We start from the raw sequence: 22,867 nt of genomic DNA, 5'->3' as shown, positions 1-22,867 counted from the left end.
ACGTCTGGGTCCCTCCCCCACCTCCCATGCTCCCTGTCCCCATTATAGCCAGAGCTGAAAGGGAGCATCTGTGCTGAGGAAAGACCAGAGGGCCCCTTATCTCCCAGCCACACGGGCTCAGTGTGGGGAGGAGGTCTGGGAAATCACGTCTTTCTAGCTCTGGCAGTGACCTCACGGGCTGTTCACTCCAGGCACCGAGGTAAGCAACAATTAGTCTTGGAGCAGTGGAGGAGGCCTCATCAGGCTGGCCACCTAGGTGAGGCCTTAATTAAGGAAAGCTGGTCAGCAGAGGAGCGTGGAAGGGGCTGAGAAACTGGCCTTCTCCCCCCTGGTGAGAAAGTCTATTCGTGGTTCTGTGGCTGCCCCAGCAACCCTGCAGCTCCCAGCCAGGAGGAAGTTTCAACCAGCACTGCTCTCTTCCCCTCGCCCCTGTGTTCCCCAGATGGGGGGCCCCTTGGGGTAAATATAACAACAATAGCAGTGGCAGCATCAACAGCAATAATAATGATGATGATAGCTAACACTCGTTGAAAGATTACTCCTATGCCAGGTGTTCTAGTTACTGTATATGTATTAGTTAATTTCAACAGCCCAATAATTCATTGGACTTTATTATTATTACTCTTTCACATATGAGAAAACAGACTCAGAAAGGCTGGATCTCGCCCAAGGTCACAGAGCTAATCAGCAGCAAAGCTGGTATCTGAAGGCAGGGAATCTGGCTCGAGTCTCTGAGTAGCACCACCATACATCAGGTAGAAAGAAGGTCACGCCATTTGCCCAAAGAACCTGAAAATGATGTGAGGGGACAGCTGCTCCAGTCCCACTGTAGCTTCCTGCTTTATCTGACAGACAGAGGAGCCAATGGGTGGATTTAAGCTCCATCCCTGCTGGCAAGGCCCCTTTGAGAAATACCATGAATTTCCTTCCTATAAAGGTCAGTCCTGGGAAATTCTGCTAAGGGCACTCATTGCTCTTCCCAAGATTCTCATTCATTTCAGAGTGTACTGAGCAAGATATTCCCATGGTAGGCATGAGGTGGGGGCAAAGCAGCAGGAGGTGCAGGGGTGAAGGGAGACACTCTGAGCCATGTGCTGTGGGAACAGAGCAGATGGAAGGGTTAATTCTAAAGTGAGGGATATTCAGGGAAGGCTTCATGGAAGAGGCAGCCTTTGACTTTAGCCTGAAAGGCTGAGAAGGATTTCCACAGACTGAGGTAAGGACAGTGGGGAGCACATTCGAGGAAAAGGGGAAAGCCTAAGAAATAGCACAGACAGAGGCCCAAAGCAGACACTGCGTTTAGGGAAAATTGAATTATGTGTGGCCACAGCACAGGTAGCAGAAGATGAGCTTAGGGTGGACTAACTAGTTTTAAGGGCCAGTTACAAATTATCGGAGTTTGAGTTTTATTTGGTAAGTAATGAAAAGCCATGGATGGGGTGATGGGACTCCAACATCCAAGTGGAGATACAGCTCCGTTTACTCCCCTTAACCACAATTCAGCTACTCCCTCCTCACTTCCTGCATCATCCCTCTCTTGGACACTACCAGGATTCTGCCAGGCTGAGATCCCTGTGACGTGACCCTCACTCTGCCTTCCCCTACGTCTGTTCACCCTGCTGCTCTGACTGGGTGAGGAGGACCCTGGGTCAGAGCTATCTTGGAGCAGAGGCTCATTGAAGCTGTCCAAGGTGCTGAAACAATGCCACAGCCAAGTTTTAGTACTTCTATTTTGATGACTGGCTCCCACACCATTGTTTCTCTTGGACAGAGAATTTCACTCCCATTTTACAGATGAGAAATGGAAGTCCCAAGAGTTAGAAGAACCAGAGCTAGGAACTTGGTTTCTTGCCTTTCAGCCCAGGGCTCTTTTCTCCTACCCAGCAGCCCCAATGCAGTCCAGCCATGCATACCATGAGTGATTCCATTGCTGCTGCCAAGCCAACATATAAAATGCCCAGATTCTCCTCCAAATGCATCCCTATGTTCATTTCCCCAAACACTGACAGTTATGTCCATCCCACAGTGCATCTTGGGACTGACCATTCAGGGTGATCCACCAGGGTGGACCTGCCTGCAACAGCAGCTTTGCATATTTATGGCTCTGCTCCGTTAGGAATCTCTGGGCATAGCTCATCTTGACACTCTCCTTGGAAGGGAGTGCTGGGCTTGAGGGAAGCAGTGTTCCCCCACTACCCTCATAGTTTACCAACAATGACTACCAATTTACTGGACATCTATTGTCCAGGCACTGAGCCATAAAGTTTCCATTTGAAGTTTCTCACTCTCACGGCTAAGCCTCCTCTTAACAGATGAGGAAATTCAGACTTAGGCAGGATAAATGACTCGCCAGTAGGTACGGCAGGGTTTGGAGGGCCAAGATTTGAACTCAGACTCGTGTGGTTCCATGGTGACCTGTCAATCAAAGTCTATCATCTAATATATGAGAGGTAAGGTGACTCCCACCACTACTGGCTCTGTGATCCTGAGCAAGTCACTTATCCTGTTTGAACTTCAGCTCTCATTTTCAAGTTGAGGAATGTGAAAATGCACCTCTGTGGAGCTCTTGTGAGGACCAGAGATGAAGCATACAGCAAGGACTCAATGAGTGTTTGCTGCTAGTGTGAATACAACTCTTATTGGGCACAAGCTCTTAGAAGGCTGGATGGGTATCTGATTAGCCATTCCATACCTCCAGCTGCCCCCCAAGTTCTTAGCAGAGAAAATATCCAGTATCCTGGAAGGGAGGAGAGAGTGAGGGCCAGCACACCCAGGTTGCGAGATGGGCTTGTGTCTGCCCCATATTCTTGTGGCCTCAAGGGATGGGAACCACATGGCCAGAGCAGGCATGTCATGGGACCCCTGTGGGTGGTTCTGCACTTCATCGTCAGCGCCCCTCGTGTTTATGCTGGGCCCGAGGCCATTCTCAGCCCTCAGAAACTCTGTTTTCATAAAGGTATCCCAACATCCTCCCTAAAGAGCCCTTGGCAGGGAGAGTTCTGGTGGGAGAGGACAGCTGGGGATATGGCCCCACATCCGTCATCCCTCACCAATGGCAGGCAGGACCGATGTGGCTCTCACTTTACAGATGAGGAAACTGAGGCCTAGCAAGGTAAAGTGACACGTCCAGGGTTGCTGAGCCTAGACTCAAGGTCCCCAAACACTCAGAAAAGGGCTCTTTTAATTAGTCTCTAATTAATTGCCCATCCCAAAAATCTTTCAAGGAAAAAGGCAGGTGCATAAATTCACAAACCAACTCGACAAGTAAACGCATTGCTAATTATCATTGACTGCGGGACATTTCGGGAAGGGTCTCAGCCTGTTTGCCCTGCTAATGGTTCTGACCCCCGACCTTGACCAGAGCTGGCTAATTGCAGGAAGTTGCATTCATTCAGGGGCTGGGGTGAGGGTAACAGTATAGTTTCTCCCTTGGAGCTTGGTGCGTGCAGGAATGAGTTACACGGGATGAGAGCAACTGACTATTCTGTAATCACTTTGAGTAGCTCCCGCTCAACACCCAAAAGAGCCCCAGAAGAGCCTTTCTAGGTATAATGAGGCTGGGCAGGAAGAGATGGATGGCAATTCATAGGGTCTCACCAGGGCCACTTGGCTCACAATCTGTCTTAGCCTCGAGCCCCAGGCAGGTGGGGCTCCACAGCGAGATGATTCCTCAAGTGCCAAGTCCCCCAAAGTTCAAGGGCAGGAAGTCATCTGCATCCCAGATGGGAGGAAGAGGGGCAGTGGTCTGGCCTCCAGATTGCTGGAGCCCTGGCCTGGGGGCAGGGGGCCCACAGACACTATTCTCTCTCGGAACCCCGCCTTCACCCAGGGCCCAATGGGGAACAGGGAGGCCCACAGACAATGTATACAATCAGATTATAACAACCTCAGGGAGCCACCCCATCCCCTGGCCAACACACACACACACCTTCTTGCTCCTACTTTCCCTCATTTCCTCCCGAAGGGTGTGTTCCCTGACTCGGTCCATAGAGTCTGCACAAAAGACCAAGTTAGGAATCAGTCAGTTCATCTCCTCCTGCACACCCACCCTTTACACACGAGGGAAGTAGGACCCTGAGAGGGAGGCCACTTGCCCGAAGTCACAGAACTATCCTAGTATCCAAGCTGAGTCTGGGTGGGGAGGTCCCCCTAGCAGTCTGGTGTGGTCACATCACCTCGACTTCAGTCACCTGATCACTTGGCGAGGTGAGATTTTTAATCCCAAGCCACTACTCATGCCTACCCAAACCTCAAGCCTTGGGCACTCCATTTTTTTCCTACGAAAATTATGGACAAAGCTCACACCAATAGAGGTAAATTAGAAAGGAAACCTGCAGGAGGAACAGACTTCTATCGATTTTGAAAAGGCCACTGGGGTCCTCTTCAGCCAGTTTTATCTGCGTTGGGGAGAAGGAAGAGGGAACCGAACAGAATTCCGTTCTATAGACCAGGGGCAGCCTGCCCACAAAGCACACTGTCGCAGGCAAACCCACCCTCCCACATCGTGACAAGGGCTTCCCTGCAGATCAGTGGATCTTCACCCTGGCAGCACACTGGCTTCAACCAGACCACACCCAGACCAAATTTATCAGCAACTCCAGGAGGGGGGCCCGAGCATCAGCGTTTGTAGAGCTCCCCCAGGTAACTCCAGTGCGCAGCCCCAGCTGAGCACCAGCCCCTCCCTACACAAAGGCCACCGTGTACACCAGGAACTAACACAACATTGTAAATCGGACATATGCAATTAAAAAAAAAAGTGAGGCCACCGGTCAGCCGCATCGGCATCACCTGGGAGCTTGTTAGACGTGCAGAAACACAGGCCCTTCCTCAAATCTACTGGATCAGAACCTGCAGTCTAACAAGGCCCCCTGGTGGTTTCTGAGTTCACTCAGGTCTGAGAAGCACTGAGGCAAGGTACTCCATGTAGCTCATCTCTACACCTGACAGCAACTCGGCAAGGCAGGCGTTCCATTCCACAGGTGAGGAAATCCTGAGACAGGGTAACTCACTGGCCCAAGGTCACACAGTTGGTGAGGAGGACTGCCAGGATGTGACCCCGCGCTGCTTCCAAAGGCCACACTTTGTACCACACAAACCACTTCCTACAGCAGCATAAAAAAAAAAAACATGGCCACGGGGGTCCCCTGAATGTTTGGGTTCTCAGACCTGCAGGACATGCCTCACCTTTGAACAGGATTTCACTTCCAATGTCAAGTTCCCTGGAATCAATCCTCATAAAGACCAGCATAATTCATGAGGAAATACGAATAGTAAACAAACACATGGGGAAAAGGTTTACTCTCCTTAGTAATCAGAGAAATGCAAATTTTAGAGCAACGCGGAGGAGCCATTTTCTGCCTATATAATTAGCAAAAATTAGAAAAAAAAAAGAATGTTAGCAGAGTTGTTTTGAAATAGGTAATTCATACACGGCTGCTGGTGGTGTAGATTTATATAACCCTTGATGAAAGTAACATGGCAACATGCATCAAGAGCCATAAATATATTATGCCCACTGACCCTGGGAAGTCACCCTAAGGAAATAATTCAAAGGAAGGGGGAAAAGCTGTTTGTAGGAAGATGCTCATTGCAACCTTTGCTGTGAACATTGGAGACAGCTCAGTGTTCAGCAGGATGGCAATAGCTGAGACACCTGGGAGTCCATCAGCTCCCGCAGAGTCATGCAGCCATTTAAAATGAGGATTAAGAAGTCCAAGCAGCAGATGTGGGTGAAGGAAAGCCAAATATAAAGCTGTGGTTATCATACGTTCTGCAGTTATAATGATGGGAAAATATTGTGTGCATAGGATCTGGACAGGGAGGAGCTGGGTATGAAGAAAACTAGTGTTTCAGGGTGAGGGGACAATGGACAGACCCCTGGTTCCCATTCTTTTACAGTTACAAACCCCAGCAGAACCGGCCATTTGGGAACAGCCTTGGTGGCTATCCCGTCACAGACTCGATCTCTGAGGGGGACATGGAGACACTCCCATTCTTCATCCCTGGGCACAGGGCCACAGTCCCTGATTCCACCCGGAAGTGGGAGGAGCCGGCCCCTCCTCTCCTGGGTGGGGGTGGAGGAGCAGAGAGGCCACGGGAGTCCCCTCCCATCTTACCATGAAGCCCGGGGCACAAGCGCAGCTCCCAGTGATGCTGTGGCAGTCGGCGCCGTTCCGACAGGTGCAAGGCAGCTGGCAGCCATCGCCATAGTAGCCAGCAGGGCAGGACTCATTGCAGCGGTGGCCAGACCATCCCGGCTGGCAGGTGCAAGCTCCAGTTACTGGGTGGCAGCTGAGCAGACGAGAGAAAGACGAGAGGACTGTTTGGTCAAGAATGTGGCCATGTCCCACCCTCCACCCACCCCAAGTCTGGTCTGCCCAGGGCAGCAAGATTGAAGGTCCTCTGAGGTGCAGTTGCTTAATGTTTTGTTTATTGGTCAGAAAATACCAAGGTCACGTGGTCTTATTAGCCCCAAGAAACAGGCTCACAGTTGTTCTGTAAGTTCCCTGAAGTCATACAGCAAGGGAGTGGCAAAAACCAGGTCTCCTGACTCCCAAACACACAGAGACCAAAGCGGGAGGCAGCCTCTACAGCCCCTTCCCTTGCGGACTGTGAGGCCCGGAGCTTCACCAGCCTGCCCTTAAGGTGGACGTGGAGCATGCCCCAGGCATAGGAGCGCTGCAGTGAGATCGCATATGGCAATCGCTCTGGCACTGTGCGTGTTGGAGAGGACGCCCTCCATCTGTGCTTTGCTGGGGCTCTAAGAGTGAGTGAGATTGTCTCCATCCCTTTCCTGTCCGGCCCAGATAAAGAACTATTTGCCTGGAGCAGAGGCTGTCTGGCATGACCTCTAGAGAGTGGGGCAACCCCGGGCTGGCAGAGTTCTGATCCAACAGCTGATACCCACACATGATCAGAGGCAATAAGGGTGTGGTGACCGTTTTCTTCTCACGACTTCTGCAGGGAGTGTAACTGACGGCCGGCCCCTGCTACTGTGTCTGAAGTCCACCACCACATTTGCTCAGGGGTCACACGTCCCCTGGACCACTCTTAGCTGGAGTACAGCAGGGATGGGAAGGTCAACACATTCCCGGGAAATCTGGGACTCCTCTGACTGGGCAAGTTTGTCTTAACCACCAACCCCCTCCATCTTACTAAACTTCCTTAGAACTGTGCTGCAGTCTAAGACTTTCCACCCAAACTTCCTCCCCGCTCTCCTTCACAAAGGTCCGAACTGCGTCGCAGCCTGACGCTCTCCCAGCCTCTCCATCTTCCCTGATGGCTCTTTCCCTAGTACATCTCTTGCACTTGGCATCTGCTTCTGGGAGAACCCAGACTAACAGTCCAGAGAAGATGCCGGATGATAGACAAGCCTCACAGATTCCCCGTGTCACCTGCCTCTCCGCTCTGGAGTCCAGCTCAAGGGATGTGGTAGACAGTAGTGAGCGCTGGGCTGGCGACAAATCTTGGTTCTGACAAATTCCACAAGGCTGTGGGCTTCGTCTCCCTGGGTCACTGGTGGATCCCCAGTGCTTGGCTCATATTCAACACCCAAGTAAGTATTTGGGAATGAACAGTACTTTCACTACATGTAATTATTTTCTGTGTCTGTTGACTTGTTTATCATGTCTCCCCACCAGGCGGCAGCTCCGCGGGGGAGGGCCTTTTGTCCATTCCACCTCTGTATTGTCCCCCGGGGCCCAGCAGAGTCCCTGGCTCACTGCAGATGCTCAACACACATTCGGCGAATGAACAAATGAATGAACTAACTGTGCGAGGCCCAGCCCAAGCCATTTCTCTTCTGGGAGACTTGATTTTCTCGTGGAAAATGAGGGATGGACAGGAACAGACAGTTCCTGAATAGTAAGTGCGAGGAGCTAATAATCACTTTGGAAAATGTTTAGTCTCATTAATCATCAAGTCAAAACAGCAGTTGGATATCACTTTTTCATCTGTCAACATGGTACAGTTTTTTCTTTTCTTTTTTCTTTCTTTTTAAGGGATAATACTCAATGCTGGTAAAGGTTTCTGAAAAACAATTTGGGGTTGTGTATCAGGAGTCCTAAAAATATTCAGACCCTTTGGTCTTATAATTCCATTTCTAAGAATCTATCCTAAGGAAATAATCACAGTTGTAGAGAAAGATTTATGCACAGAGATGTTCCCTGAAGCATTATTTATAGCAGTGGAAAATGGAAGCAATTTAAATAATAATAAATAAGATGTGGCCAGGCTATTAAAAGACCAGGCCCTTTACACCTACATTTCTAAACTTCAAGTAAGCCTGTGAGCTAGGCATCGGCGCCTCTATTTTTCAGACAGTGCCTGGGGGCGTATGACTTGCCCAAGGTCACAAAGGCTAACTCAGTGGCAGCAGAGATTCAAACCCAGGTCTGTCTGGCTGTGTTCTGTCCACTGCCTCACGGCACCTCTGACTACAGGGTGCTGGTTAAATGAATTATGGCAATTCAGATGAAGGATTGTTAGAGAAGTATTCAAATGTTTTCCAAACTGTTTCATGATAGGACACAAGGGGAAGTGAAATAAGCAAATTGCATACAATGTCATGATCTGAAATATGAAAAAAAGTGATACAGACATGGATGAAGAATGAGCAAGTTGTAACCAAATGGCTTTTGTGCTCACCTCTGGGATGAGAAATCATGAGTGATTCAGTTTTTTCTTTAAATGTCTCTATCTCTCTAACTCTCTCAAACTGAGCATCTATTATATTTATAAACAGATAAAGAACAATAAAAATTATAAATATGTTTTTAAAAATGCGTGTAAGGGATGGATGTCTGAAAACTTCCTGACCTTCATGGTTCCAGAAAAACTTCTCCTTGGGCCCCACACCTTAAGGGGAAATAGCGGCCTGAATGGGTGCCACAGAGCAGGGGCCCCCCACTTAGGGGTCCTGACCCTCAGCAGACAGTTGTGGGGCACTCCTCTCTGTCCCAACACTCGAGCACAGCCCTTAGGCATGGCCTTTCCATGCTTCAGCTTCCCAGAGGCCTCCTCTGAGGCTGTGGTTTAGGGTCAGAGGGACTGGCTTGGTCACACTCGTGGGGGACTGCCATGCGTGGACGCAGAAGTGACCCAGCAGCATGGCTGCAGCGATCAGCTCTGCCAGCCCCGGAGATCCTGGAAGGTCTCAGCCACCCTTCTGCCCTTCCCTTCAATAGATCCTCCGGTTCCAGGTCCTTGCTCGGGTGTGAAGACCACCCTGGCAAAAGCATCCTACATGCACGGAGATCTGGGGGATGCCGGCCTCTAAGCTCTCCTGCGTTTCTGGTTTCCATCTCAGCCGCCAGCTTTTTGGACGCTTAGGGTTGTATCTTGGCACCAATTTTACTTTTTACTCTGAGAACCAGAAAGCACAACACCAAATCTGAAATCACTTCTTTCTCTCTCCTTCCATGTCCCTAAAATTCTGTTTTAAAAAACAAAAATCTCAATTTTCTCAATTTGATTACTGGGCATTTATTTTAAAGACTCCAAAATCGCCTTGAAAAGACGGTGGGGGAATGACGGCTGACTCAGCGATTATGGCTGAAAACTGTTGTCCCCAGACTCTCAGTACCTTTGGTACCTTTGTCACATCTCCCTCTGCCAGGTGTCCCCTGCTCCCTGCTCCCCTCCCCCTGGTGGTGGCAGAGCCATTCCCTTGGGTCGCATGGTGGGCAAGTGACTGCTGGTTAGGCTCAGGCAACACTTACACACACTGGTGTCCAGGCTGGTTCTGTGTGCTCTGTTTTTTTTCTCTCCCCTTTCTCCCATTTCCCCCAGACATAGATTAATCACAAGTTAATAGGAACCGAAAGCTGAACAATACAGGAATCTTTTCACGGTGGATTTTTCTGCCATTTTTTTCTGGCTGCTCTGAGATTTCTATCAATGCAGCATCTGGTGGCTAAATCAAATCTTTCAAAAGTAATCCACGATCATGGCTGCTGGAATTCGTCTATGACAATCCAATTGTGGAGGGGACATGGGCAAGGTCTGAGACAGGCGCTTACTTTCTCAAGGTCATTCCTTTATGAAGGAGGACGCTTTCTTTGTGTGTGCTACAAAGCGTTTAAAAACGGAATGAAGTGTTGGGGAATTTCACCAGCCACTCCTTCCTTCCCTGCGCATGTGGGTTCGACTTCTTTGAAGCAGCCTCTCCAGAGGGGCACAGAGCAGTGAGGGACTGGGGCTAGATGAGGAGGGTTTTCTTCGGTCAGGGGTTGGGGAGTACTTTGCATCTCTAGAAAAGATGCTCAAGGTCTTCCTTGCAAGACGTCCTGGTGGGGCTCGGCTGCAAGCTCTTGCAGAAGCCAGTGGGGAAAGAGGCAGGGTTTCTGGGGATCCCACATTCCATCTGTCAGGGAGTTAGATGGAAGCTTCACTTCCCAAGACCACAAGGAAACTTTTACCCCCACTGGGCTGATGAAAGGTTGACAGACACATTGGGAAACTGAGACAGAGAGAGAGAAGTACACATACCAGACCACTGGCTCAGTCAGAGGTGTTTTGAAGGCCAGGCCTCGGGGCCCCAGACCCACCCAGAACCTGCAGCTTAACTGCCTTGGGTTTAGGAGTCACCGAATCATCCCGCTGCTTTTCCTGGATCCCAAGAGAAGGGTCCAGAATGGGACAAAGGCTCACGGGAGGAGAGGCGTGACCTGTGCCCACACGGAGGAAGAGAGCTGTTCTCTGTGTCCAGGAGAGCAAAGCCAAGTGCAGCACGAGACAGGTTCAGTGTGACCAGAGACTCTCAACCTCAGACCATTTTGCCTCCCCCCGACCCCATCTAGGAAACATTTTTGGTTGTTAGAACTCGGGGCTGTGATATTGCTACTGGCATCTAGTAGTAGAGACCAGGGATTCTGCTAAACATTCTGCAATGCACAGGACAGCTGTCCACAGCAAAGAATTATCCAGCCCCAAAAACATCAAGAGTGGTGAGGTCGAGAAATCTTGACTTAGACTAAAGCAAAACCTTGTGAGTGTTGGGGACTCAGTCACGGGGTCAGTGTGCCAAGAGAAAGGGGTGAAAATTTTTTTTTTAAAAGTAGGGCAGATATCAGCTCAGGGGGCAGAACCACCTAGATAGGGGAATGGGCTGTTTAAGATGAATTCAGCGATTCTTTCTCCTGAAGGTCTGCTCTGTGCCAGGCAACGGGCAACGCTGAGGCCGCAGAGATGGACAAGCCCGGGCTGAGACACGGGGAGGTGGTCGAGCCGACACGGAGGAACCCTGCCTGGGGGGCTGGCTGCCAGGGGCTCCTGGAGCCCCCTCACCTAAGCAGCACTACTGCCTCCCAACCCCCCAAACATGACACATGTTAAAGACCGTAAAGCAAATAATCATCAATATTGAATGGGCTGAGATTAGCGGCGGAGAAGAGGGAGTCCTTCCAGATTAATAATGCATTGAGGACTCCTTCAGAGGAGGGATGAATTATGCAGGGCACGGTTGCGCAAGCACGGGAAGAAAACAATAGCTCTTTAATTTGGGGGTTGGCTGGATCTCTGTGGCAGGAACTCTCCCTGCATCTTACCTCAGCGGCAGCCTTGCTTTCTGTCCTCCCCTGGCTCCCCCTTAGGGATAGGGGGTCCTAGTGACAGGGTGAAGGCCCCCTACCCCTGTGGGGAAGCCAAGGGACCCCTATGTTTAGAGACTTGGAGTGCTCACCCTTCCTTCCAGACCAAGCCCTGAAGCCACCTCCTCCAGGAAGCCTTCCCTGACCAGCATAGTAGTCTCCTATGGTGCTTTCTGTACAGAGCCCTGGGTCACCGTTACTTGAGCCCATGTTGGGACCCAGCAGGTTCACGTATTTCACCAATTCTAAGATAGACTCTCCCTTACATTTTCTGATGGATGTGTTATCCAGTCAATGGTATGTCACGGTTCAGTTTTGGTAGTACATTAAATAAAGCAGTGCTTCACTACTGGTGGTGCTTTGTATTTGAAGAAATATGGCAGAGGTACTCAGTGTGTGGGTGCTCCAGGCTCAAGTTCCTGAGGGCTGGACTGGGGCCGAGGGACCCTTTATTACTTCCTCGCAGTTGGCCCTGCAGGCTCTCAGTGTTTGTTAAATGAATGACTGAGCAGATGAGTGCTTAAGTCATATTCAGGCCAGCTCCACTGGCTCAAGGGCCCCCTCCTAACAGTCTCCTTTCCTACCTTCTACCCTAGTGGGTAGCACTGCCCTAGCCCCTCAGCTGAACTGAGTGGAACTGAGGACTAAGGACCGAGTTTGTCCAAGCCATAACACTTGCTAAGATGCCCTTACTTACAGTGACCAGAGGCTCTCAGGGGACATGTAGAGAATTAAAAGTTGGGAATGAAGAGGGATCGAGGCTAAGTCCTGGCTGTCCCAGAGACAGGAGTCTCAGTCTGGCCTGCAAACAGTCACATCACCCACTGCCCCGAGCAGCCGGTCCTCCCCGAGCTGTCCTGCAGGCCTGAGGGGAGAAGGCGCCTCCCCCCTCCCTTCACCGCCCTGATAAGAGGTGGCCACACACAGGGCTGTGGAAGTGCTTATCTGGGGCCTGACAGCCTCATTTATTCCCCAAGGGCGGTGCCAGGCGGTGCAGGAAGCAGGAAGCCAAGGAGCTGGGAGAGGCGGCCCCCAGCAGCTCTGGCTTCTCCACTTCCAGGAAGCAAGGGTGGGGCCAGCTTCAGCCCAGATAGCCCCAGGCACCAAAGAACACAGTGCGCAGGGAGAAGCTGGCCCCAAGCCAAGACCTTGATGAAAGGCCGGCCCTCTGTCCCACCTGCTCCTCCACCCTAGCCGGGGCCTGCTGGGACAGCCCTCTGCGGGCCCCAGGTGAGCCACGCTGGATTTTAAGGTCCCTTCTAATACTGACCCTCTGTGGCTCAAGCTCCCTGCTTCTGCCCTGGCCATCCTGTCCCATCAGACTGGTGAGCGAAGCTGATCGCTGAGACCCCAGCTCTTTCACTGCCCTGCCTAGATGACCTGGTGAGAAGTGGGGGTTTGTGCCCTGAGTGGCCCCTCTCCACCAGGGCCCACCGCATCCCATCCCCAGGCTCACCTGTCCCCAGCGCGTACCTGATGGTGTTGTCGGCGTCACAGGGGCAGGGCAAGGTGCAGCCTGGGCCGTGCAGGCCCTCGGGGCACAGCCGCTCCTGGCAGCGGGGGCCTTTGTAGCCAGGCTCACACTCGCAGGCGCCGCTGGTGGGCGAACACTGGCCCCCGTTGTGGCAGTCACAGCGCTGGGAGCACTGGAAGCCGAAGGTCCCAAAGGGACACTCCTCTTGGCACCTGTGGGACAGCAGAGCGGGGTGAGGCTGTGCCCCCTCACCCGCCCTTCCAGATCCATCCGGCATGCACCCCCTGCCTCCAGGCCTGGGCCTGCCGGGCTGCACCCACCTCCTCACAGCCTCCTCCCGTCTTCCCTCTCCTCCTCCAGGAAGTACTCCATGGTTTAGTCACCCCAGTCCGTTCCCCGCTCCATGCCAGTTCCCCTTAGTCCCCAGGACTGAGTTCATACTATCATATTTCATTGATTATCGGCATTATGTGTTTTTTAAAATTTTTTATTACAGTAAATATGTATAACATAAAATTTACCTTTAACCATTTTTAAGTGGACAATTCAGTGGCATTAAGTATTCACATTATTGTGCAACCATCACCACCATCCATCTCCAGAACCTCTGCATTTTCCCAAACTGAAACTTCTGTACCCGTTAAACAAACCTTACGCTTTTAAAATATATTTTAACGTCTCTGAAATCAGATTAAGTCTTATAACGGATGGTGTGTCATAGTTTAATTATCAGGGTTTTTCATTCTTAGCAGTGAATACACTAATGATGCATCTTACAATTGGTGGCATCTTAGATTTGATGAAAAGGGGTAATTTTGTTTCTACTCATTCTCTGTTTTTTGAATCCTTTGGGCAGCGGTACAGTCTCCCTTTGTCATCCTGGGAGATGAGCCTCTTCTGCAGGGTGGGATTTCCCTGTGAGTACAGAAGCATCCTCCTTCATCAGACCAGGGGAACCCCCATGACAGGGGCTATTTCCTCTTTCTTAGACTAGGGGGGTCCCCTCAAGGCAGGGGCTGAGCCTCTCCCAGCAGCTAGTGAGCCCCCCCCACAAAGAGGAGGGCTGGGTCCCGTTTGTGTCCTGCCTCAGCTCTGGCCTGGTACTTGGAGCTCCCAGCATAATGATAATTATTCGACTCATCAACTCACAGCCATTGCTTGTGGGTCCTCTGTGGGTGGGTGTAACCCCCACTGCTGACTGCCTGGCTTCCTGGATGCACCCAACACCCCTCACTCTAGTCCAGAAGCTATTTCCCTGGGGATGTAAAGTCATTGTCACAGCAACTGGATCCTGACAGTTAAGGGGTGAACCTGGGGGCATACGAAGTAAAAGAGGTGGGTGACCCCTGCAACCCAGAGACAAACAGAAGTGGCCTCTGGACTCTGGGGTCTTGGATTATCCGCATCCCCACCCTGCTTCCAAGGTGCGGAGAACAGGGAACCGACCTTACGGCTCTGATGTCCGCTTTCTTATCACCAAACGGGAGGATAGTAACTCAGCCTCACCAGGTGTGTCAGGAGTGAATGAGAGAACATGTGCAAACATTGAGAAAGGTGCCCCATGCCCGGTGAGGGCTCAGTAAGAAATGTGAGTTCTTATTATTACCCTTGTTAATACTGTATTCTACAGTTCTCCTAACAGAGCCCTTCTGGCATGGAAAAGCTCAAAAGGAAAAACTCCAAAATGTTAACAATGGAGTGGACTTGAGCAATTATAAGTATTTTAATGGTTATGTTTTCCCATTTTCAGATTTTCTATATGCCTTCCACAATAATCAGGGCAGAGGGGAGCAATAAAAGATGTTTAAAAATATATATATAGCCTTAGCTTCTTTATTAAATCTTGGAGAGTCCTAAGTTGGAACCAGTGTTCTCCATCGCACGCCCAGATCGTCTTCCTGCAAATCTTGCTGCATGTTAGCCAGTCTGGGGCATCATGAAGGGAGTGGGTAGAAAAGTAGGGGAGGAAAAGGAAAGAGAAAGGGGGTGTGGAGAAGGGATCGGAGGTGGAGGACAGTGAGGAGGGACACCGAGGCAGAAGGGGACGACACCGAGCGTTGAGCCGGACAGTCACCTTTTAAACTGCCAGCCTCAGAATGGATTTCCCAGAAGTCACTCAGGTTGCCTCTCCTGGGATGTCTCAGACGTCAGGGGAAGAAACCCAAGCCCGGAGACACCTCTCGACCCCTCCCTTTCACTGGAACATTCCTGCTGCCTCCCATCCAGCAGGACTGGGCAAAGCCCGCCGGGACAGTGAGCTCCCTCTGAAGGGCATGTCCCCACCCCGTCATATTTACAAAGTGACTGACTCCACAGCCCCAGGAAAAGAATCTGGAAATGAAATATTGACAACCTAATCCATTTACATAATCAGCTGCTTTTTTTTTTCCTACTCACAATTTAAACAACTTATTTATTTAGAGATCAAGCAACGACTGCTAATGAATTTTACACAAAGCATGCTAATAACAGGGCCTGTGGAACAGAAGGGTAATCACAGCAGGAATTAGTTTTCTACTTAAACATCCTTCCTTTGCAACATATCAATCTAATGTGTCCGATATTGCCATTAACAACCAGATACATTGCTCAATTAAATTACAAAATGAGCTGCAAAAGCTTCGTTACGTTTCATGTTTAATTTGCACTGGATTCTGCCTATCCGGGGAGGCCCGCGTTATTACACCCACTCAACTCTAATGTGCTTGCGATGATGTGGGGTGGGTTCATGCAGCTGTCACCTACAAAATTAATGGAGGCAATTTTACGAAATATTAAACACCAGGAAGCCCATTTAGGGGGGAAACCCAAATGCTACCAGGCCCTTCTATTGAATTCTTCTCTGTCATTGATTGGCAAAACTTACCAGAGGACCCTGAGGCTTCTGAGGTTTCTCTCTGCCTCGGGATCATAGGCTGAGTCCCAATAAGGGGCATTAGGGTTATTTCTCCATTTGGTACATCTTGGTGGAAATGGAGAGCGCCAGTGAGAATGGGTCTCCTGGTGTTGAGCGGTCAGTTGGAGCCCTGGGCCCACTGGTCTCCAGCAGTGAGTGGGCTATATTCGCTTTCACGGGGAAGTGGCCGGAAACAAAGGGGCCCTGCTCTAGTTCCGGGGTCTTTCAGCTCTTGTCCCTACTGGCTCATCCCGAGCATTTTCTTACTGGGGGAGATGGTGAGGATGGGCAGGTGGGCTCAGGGCTTCAGTCCTGCCTCCCCTTCTGCCCCCAGAGACATGATCTCTGACACGGTTCACGGAGGGATGGGTCCCCAGATCCATGCCCCACGTTCCATGTCTGGGAAGCTCATGGAGATGAACACTGGCTAATGAAGAGGTCAGATATGGTTTAAAAGGCTTCTTGCTAGGGATAAGCAAGCCCAAGGCTAAAAAAGGAAAATTTCTTTTCTGGACATCACTAAGGATTTGGGGCTGACTTCAGGAAGAGTTTGGAGGAGCCCAATTATGTCTGTCGGTCAGAGTTGGACGACTCAATGGTTAATTCAGCCCTGATCCCTGCTTCCTGATGTAACCTGGGCAGGGGAGGCAGAGTAACAAGATCCAGGGCCAGAGATGAAACATGGATCCCACAGAAGCAGGCAAGATGTGGGAGCCTCCTCTCTACCGTCCTTGTCTCTGCTCAAAGAGACACGTGGCTGAGAGTGAGGGAGGAAACTCGCCCAGGTTCTGGGGACAAACGTCTTCCTCAAGCCCTGAATCCACCCACCATCAGACACATGGATTGTTTCTCCGCCTTCCAGAGCACCTGCCCTACCATCATGGAACCCTTCTTACCGGGATAAGCGTGCACATCTAGTAAACCCTCCATTACGTGCTCTGTGGGTTATCCACCGTGCAAGGCGGGTTTGATTCCAGTCTGCCCTCAGGCCAGAGGATGCAAACTGATGTCAGTATTCTTTTGCCAGAACTCACATCAGAAATTAAGATCCACTTCTAAAAGAAATCATCCTGAACGTGTGAACTGAGTTTGCACATTCAGCTTTGGATTATCACGACCACTGCCTCCCTTCAAGAGGGCAGAATGCAGAGGGTGTGGGGGGTGCCCGCCTCCTCCCCGAGGTGAGCTGATGGGAGTTCAGGGCTTGGGTCACTGGGCCGGGGGAGGGTACGCTCAGCGGGCCAAGGGCCAGGAAGGATGGGTTGGCGGAAGGTCTGAGAAAGGAACAGGGAAGCTGGCAGAAGGGTGCTGTGGGCTGGTAAACCCGAGCTGTTCCCTGCAAGGCTGCTGTAAAAACGAGTCATGTGAGCAGCAAGGACAAGAGCTAACAGCATCCTTACCTGTCCCCCATGTATCCAGCAGTGCAGTGGCACTGCCCAGTCACGTGGTCACACTGCCCTCCGTGGTGGCAAGGACAGTTCTGGCTGCAGTTCTGGCCAAACGTCCCTGGTGGGCAGGGCTGGGCACACACTGCTCCCTGCAACACAGGAAGGAAGATGTGCGGAACTGGTGCTTCTGAGGCGCTAGCCTGAGGCTGCTGTCTCCCAGGAGTGGCACAGCTGTTACGGCTCTAGGGACCCCCCAGATTCCTTCAGTGGGAACTTCTCCCCAGTCACAGAAGCAGAGAAAGCTGGACACCATGGCTCCAAAGCCCCATTTGAGAGATGGGGAAACTGAGGCCAATTTGCCCATCCAATTATGCAGCATGCATTTACTGAGTGCCTGTTGTATACCAGGGCCTGTGTTAGACACTAGGGGCACAAAAATATCCCATCCTCCCCTTCTACTGGGGAGAGAGATAAGAAAACAGGTAACTCTGGTACCTGGTGCTAAGTGCAGGAAAGGCAGAAACCTCCAAGGACAAAAGGAAGCAGACAGGGGACCGGAGAGGACAAGAGAGGGCCCGCGTTGGAGGATGGAAAGGCAGGCGGAGCAGCGGTAACCACTGAGGTTTCTGCTTTCTCAGCAAAGCTCGGAGTGAGTGTGGGAAGACGAAGCTCACAAAGCCTGGGGATCAGAGGCCCCGGGAGACTCTGAAGGCCAAGGCGCAGGTGCGATAAAGCAGGAGGACTCTTGGAAAGTTCATAGAAGAGGGAATTTAACCCCAGGTTTTTAACCCCCTTTTCAAATAGCCAGGGGACTTCCCAAGACCGGCAGTTCACTTTCAGGGAGGCTAGCCCTCACTGGCTCTGGACAGAGGGAGACCGAGCACGGCTGGGAGGAGGGGGTGGCGCTGCGAGAAACAGGGACCGTGCGGCCCCCTGCCCGCTGCCCGAGCAGACCCGCTGCTCTCTTCCCCTGCTCAGCACTGAGGCTGCGAGTGGCCGGACTCTGGAGGAGTCCTTTCTGGGGACACAGGGCTCAAGAGGAAAGACCTAGAGATACTGATATACGAGGGTCCCATCAGTCCCCAAGCCTGGCATCTCTCTCCGCTCCCAGGCTTCCAACCAGCTTTTCCAAGGCTTATACAAAACATGAACAGGAGGCCCAGGGTCACCATATATTTGACATGAGGCTCTAACGAGTTGGGAGACAGCAGTAAAGCATGTTATATAGAAATAAGGAGGGAACTGCCAGAAGAAACACCGAAAAGACTTGCACCTGGTGTCTTCAGGATGCAGCTTGCATGGGAGCAGGGGGACATTTTCTCCTCCCTCCACGAGTAACCCTGTGGTGTCAGATACTCTAATTTTAAAATTATTTAGGTCTTTATCTTAGCATCTTAGGTCTTTACTGAATCAACTCTGGTCTCCGGCTGCTCTTCCAGCCTCTCCCACACCAGAGATGGTCATTTCTCATACAGAGATCAAGGATTCTCCCACAATGAATTCATCAATTAGTTCAACACACAATTATTAAGTACCAATAATTGCCAACCCCAAGGAAGCTAGTTTAGTAAGGAGAATCCTGCTGACCAGAGTCATCGATCAGTATCATCCAATTTACTTGTAATGAATTAAGTGGGAAGCTTTTGAGCTCTGAGTTTTTCCTCTGCATGTAAGTCAGACAGTGCGGGGCTGAGGAGGAGGGGAAGGCAGGGACGGAGGACTGAGCGCGCAGAGGAAGCAGCTGAAGACAGTGAGATGAGTGTGGATGCGAGGAGAGGATCAGGGAAAAGCTAGTCAGAGGAGGGGGTCCTTCTTCCTCCTGGAGGCGATGGGGGTACCCGGGCCTGTCTTTCTCACTGTACCCCACAAGCTCTAGGGATTCCTGAGGGAAGAGAGGAGTCTTTTTGGCCAACCTCTGGGTCAGTCCTCTGCAGTCCTGGGCTGGACAAGAATACTCTGATCCTAAAAACATATTTTGAGTCATCCTGGGGGGCTGTGTGTATATCTCCCACCTCCCCATCACGGAGCACTGTGGGGACCTCCTGTGCGCGCGCACACACTCACACACACCATCCATCCTGATAGGCTGCAGACTCCTTGTCTCTTCCGAGTTTCTGAGACATGACCAGGGCCCCCTGAAGAGGCCAGTGGTGAAGTCTGCTTCCTTTCAACATTTCCTGGGGAAATCAAGCACCTTGAGACTTTTTGGACGGGTGGGCGAGTACCTCTTTCAGCCGCTGCTCAGCAGTCCCCAGCTGCACCACCCCAGGTCCCAGGAGCCCCAGACCCCTCCTTGGGTTTGAGCCCCTGGGGCCTGAAGTAATTTGCTGCCTCGGAGGGGCTGCTGCCTGGTGCGGTGGAAAGAACACTTAGACTCAAAAGTCAGGACTTGGGCTCAAAGTCCAGACCTATCTCCTCCCAGACAGCTATGCGGGGACAACTCCTGTGATTGTTCTGAGCCTCGGTTTCCTCATCTATCAAACGGCAGTGGTAACCCCCAGTCTCCCAGGTGGTTGTACAGATTATGTGAGATTAGATGATCAGATTACAGATTCTGTGAGATTAGAGCCGTGCCTCAAAGATCAGCCCCTTTGTTAATATTAATTCAACCCAAGTGGACATCTGATGAGCACGGGCCAGGGGCCCAGTACCACCTGGGGCAGAGAAGAGGGCAGGAGAACCACATGGTCAACTCATTACCGCTGGCTGGAAAAACAGCTTTTTGGGGAAAGGCTGGGGGAAATGCAGGCTGGAAAGTACCAGCCTAAGAGAGGGCTGTGGTCTCATGGTTTCTTTCCTGCTCTTATGAGCTGAATTGAGTTCCCCACCCCAGATTCATACATCCAAACCCCCAGCACCTCACTCTGTGGCTGCAGTTGGAGACGGGGCCTTTATAGAGGCAGGAAAGTTAAAATGAGGTCAGTAGGGTGGGTCTGAATCCCAAATGACTGCTGTCCTCCTTGGAAGAAGGGATCAGGACAGAGACAGGTGTAGGGGAGGACCAGGTGAAGACACAGGGAGAAGTCGGCCATCCACCAGCAGGGAGTGAAGCCTCAGACGGAGCCCATCCTGCCAACACCTTGATCTCAGACGTCTGGCCTCCAGAACTGGGAGGAAATCCATTTTTGTGTGTGCACCCCCCAGGCTGCGCTGCTTTGTAATGACAGCCCTAACACACCTGCCCTGTGGTCAGCCAAGTGTGTGTCTCCAATTGCAACGGGATCTCGGGCTGTGTAGCATCCAGAATGTTGGAGATGAGGTGGGGCAATAGGCCTGCGCCTCTCTGGTTAGAACAATGGTTGTGTCTGGAAACGAGCTGCACTTTAAGAGGACCGTGGCTAAATGGAGCATAAAAAGGAGGGGGCCAAGATGGTGACGGACTCAAGGTTACACCAAGGAGACTCAGCCTCTCCGATCACCTAATTGTCACCGCTGTCCCAGTGCCATGGATGCCCTCAACGGACAGTGAACAGTGGTTGGTGTGGGCGCTGTGGAAACGATCCAGGCTGTAGGCTGGGGCTTGGGGCTCCATGAAGAATCCTTCCCACACCGGAGCTCCCAGGACTCTTCAGCCTCAGCTCCAAATACCTCTGCTCCTCCACAGTAACTGGTCCTATTTCCCCGCAAGTCAGGCCTGTTTTTGTGCACACGTGCACATGTGTCCAGCCTCCACCATTAGACTGCGAATTTCTAAAAGGGGGTCACCACATCTCCTACCTCCCAACCATTGGCAGAACCCACTCTCATCAACCTGCTCACACTTGGCTTCCCTCCTCTGAAAGGTCTCAGAGCCCAGAAAAAAAGAGAGGAAACAATCCTCCAGGCTCTTTGCAAAGACCCTCCGGGACAGGCTCAGCACAGCTGGGCAAATGTCGTGTCCTGTGGGCACACACCAGATTCCTGGTGGCCAGGGATCTCCGAGAAGGGGCCTGGAGGGCCAGAGCTCCTGGTGGCTCCTCTCCAATTCTGCATAAAGCCTCGGTTCTTTGGGGACCTGCACCGTATGAGTGAGCAATCGTATTCTTCAGATCTCTGAGTGTGACAAAAGCCACCATGGGGCCACCAGGAAAGTGAGGCAATGGACGGTGACACGGAGAGGACCCTTCTGCCGCACACCCTCCCCCTGGCCCCAGCCCTCCCTGGGAGGGGCCTCAGGCCTGAGTTCGCAGCTTCATTGCTCTGTGACTCGGCATGCAGGAGGGGTATTAATAATTCATACAAATCTGCAAGTTAAATGCTGTGTCAAAAATAGAAATGCAATTGTCTACCAAAAAAATTAAAAATATAAAGTCCCCAAATCCAAAGGCTTCTGTTGACAGAGTTTCCTATCATCTGAAAGAACAAACCTCTCAGCGTGTGGCGGAGGAAAATAATCTCTTCCTCCGTGTGTTGGCTTCCCCCTTCCCCTTCTTCAATCACCAGCCCCATGAGTCTCTCCAGAGAGGACTGTACAGTTACCAGCCTGCCTGTGGCCTGTTCTGCCCCCACTTCATCCTGACCCGACCTCCCTGCCCGCTGGGTCTCCGAGGACCCAGCCCACAAGGGGTGGAATTCCAGAAGCTGGCTGGGGATGAGAGGGCCCTTCCAGAGGGAGGTTCAGGGTGGGAGGAACGGGCAGGTGTGGGAGAGGCGGCAGCCCCTTTCTCCTCCTCGGAAGAGACAGACAGACACCAAGGGCTGGGATTCAGGAGTCAGGAGACCTGGCTTCCAGCTCCACCTCCCTCTTCACCACCCGTGTGGCCTTGGCCAGGTCACTTAGCCTCTCTGGGCCTCAGCTTCCTCACCTAAGAGAGGGAGATATTCACAGACCAGTGGTGTTCAAATGTCTTCAAGCTGGGAGACCCTGTTTTTTACGTGTTATCTTACCGAGAACCTCTAAGTAGATTAAAATGGAGAAGTGGGGGTGTGTGGGAGCTGGAGCCCCAGTTATTAGGCTATGCGCCCTCACCCTCACCTCCAAGAAACTCTCAGGTTCTGTGAAACACAGAAGGAAATCGTACAGACTCAATCGATTACTTCCAAATGCAGGCTTGCGGACAGAGTTGGCTGCCTCAGAGTCATCTGGGGAGGTTATTAAAAATAGAGATCCCTGGGCCTCAGGAGGTCCCTGGCGGAGCCTGGGAATCTGTATTTAACCCCACCTCCAACCCCCACCTCCACCCACTGTGACTCTGGTGCACAGACAGGTATGGACACTGCTGGACCAGATGATCCCCCCAGGCCCTTTCCTGCCCTAAAAAAAAAAATTCTGGCAAATCTGTGTCTGCATCAACAGGCCCTGTAACCATCCCTTCTGCTCCCCTCAACCCCGCCCCGCCCTGTGACCTCGTCATCCACAGCCTCCTGAAATATCCTGCTCCTGTCCTTCCTGGCTTTGCAAAGCTTCAGGCCCCGGAGGAAGCAGCCGGCTGTGTCCCTGAGCCTCCCCTAAAATGGGAAAGCCAGCCTTAGTGACTGGCTGCTTCTGAGGAGGGGCTTGAGACTGCGGAGGGTGGAGACACCTACGGGGCGGGGGAGCGTG

The 22,867-nt window shown here is 51.6% G+C and overlaps 1 protein-coding gene across 1 annotated transcript in view; it reads right to left on the bottom strand.

The window, feature by feature from the left end:
- The window catches only part of MEGF11 (multiple EGF like domains 11), a 332,515-nt gene that overhangs the window by 47,773 nt on the left and 261,875 nt on the right, over positions 1-22,867 (bottom strand). Inside the window, exons 8-10 of the mRNA XM_072962208.1 lie at positions 17,359-17,495; positions 13,062-13,274; positions 6,117-6,291 (exon numbers count right to left, since the gene is read on the bottom strand). Coding sequence (XP_072818309.1) covers positions 6,117-6,291; positions 13,062-13,274; positions 17,359-17,495 — 525 coding nt within the window. The remainder of the gene's footprint in view (positions 1-6,116; positions 6,292-13,061; positions 13,275-17,358; positions 17,496-22,867) is intronic.

This window comes from Vicugna pacos, chromosome 6, assembly GCF_048564905.1.
Source record: "Vicugna pacos chromosome 6, VicPac4, whole genome shotgun sequence".
Taxonomy (NCBI): domain Eukaryota; kingdom Metazoa; phylum Chordata; class Mammalia; order Artiodactyla; family Camelidae; genus Vicugna; species Vicugna pacos.
This window is presented reverse-complemented; position numbering and strand designations above follow the sequence as displayed.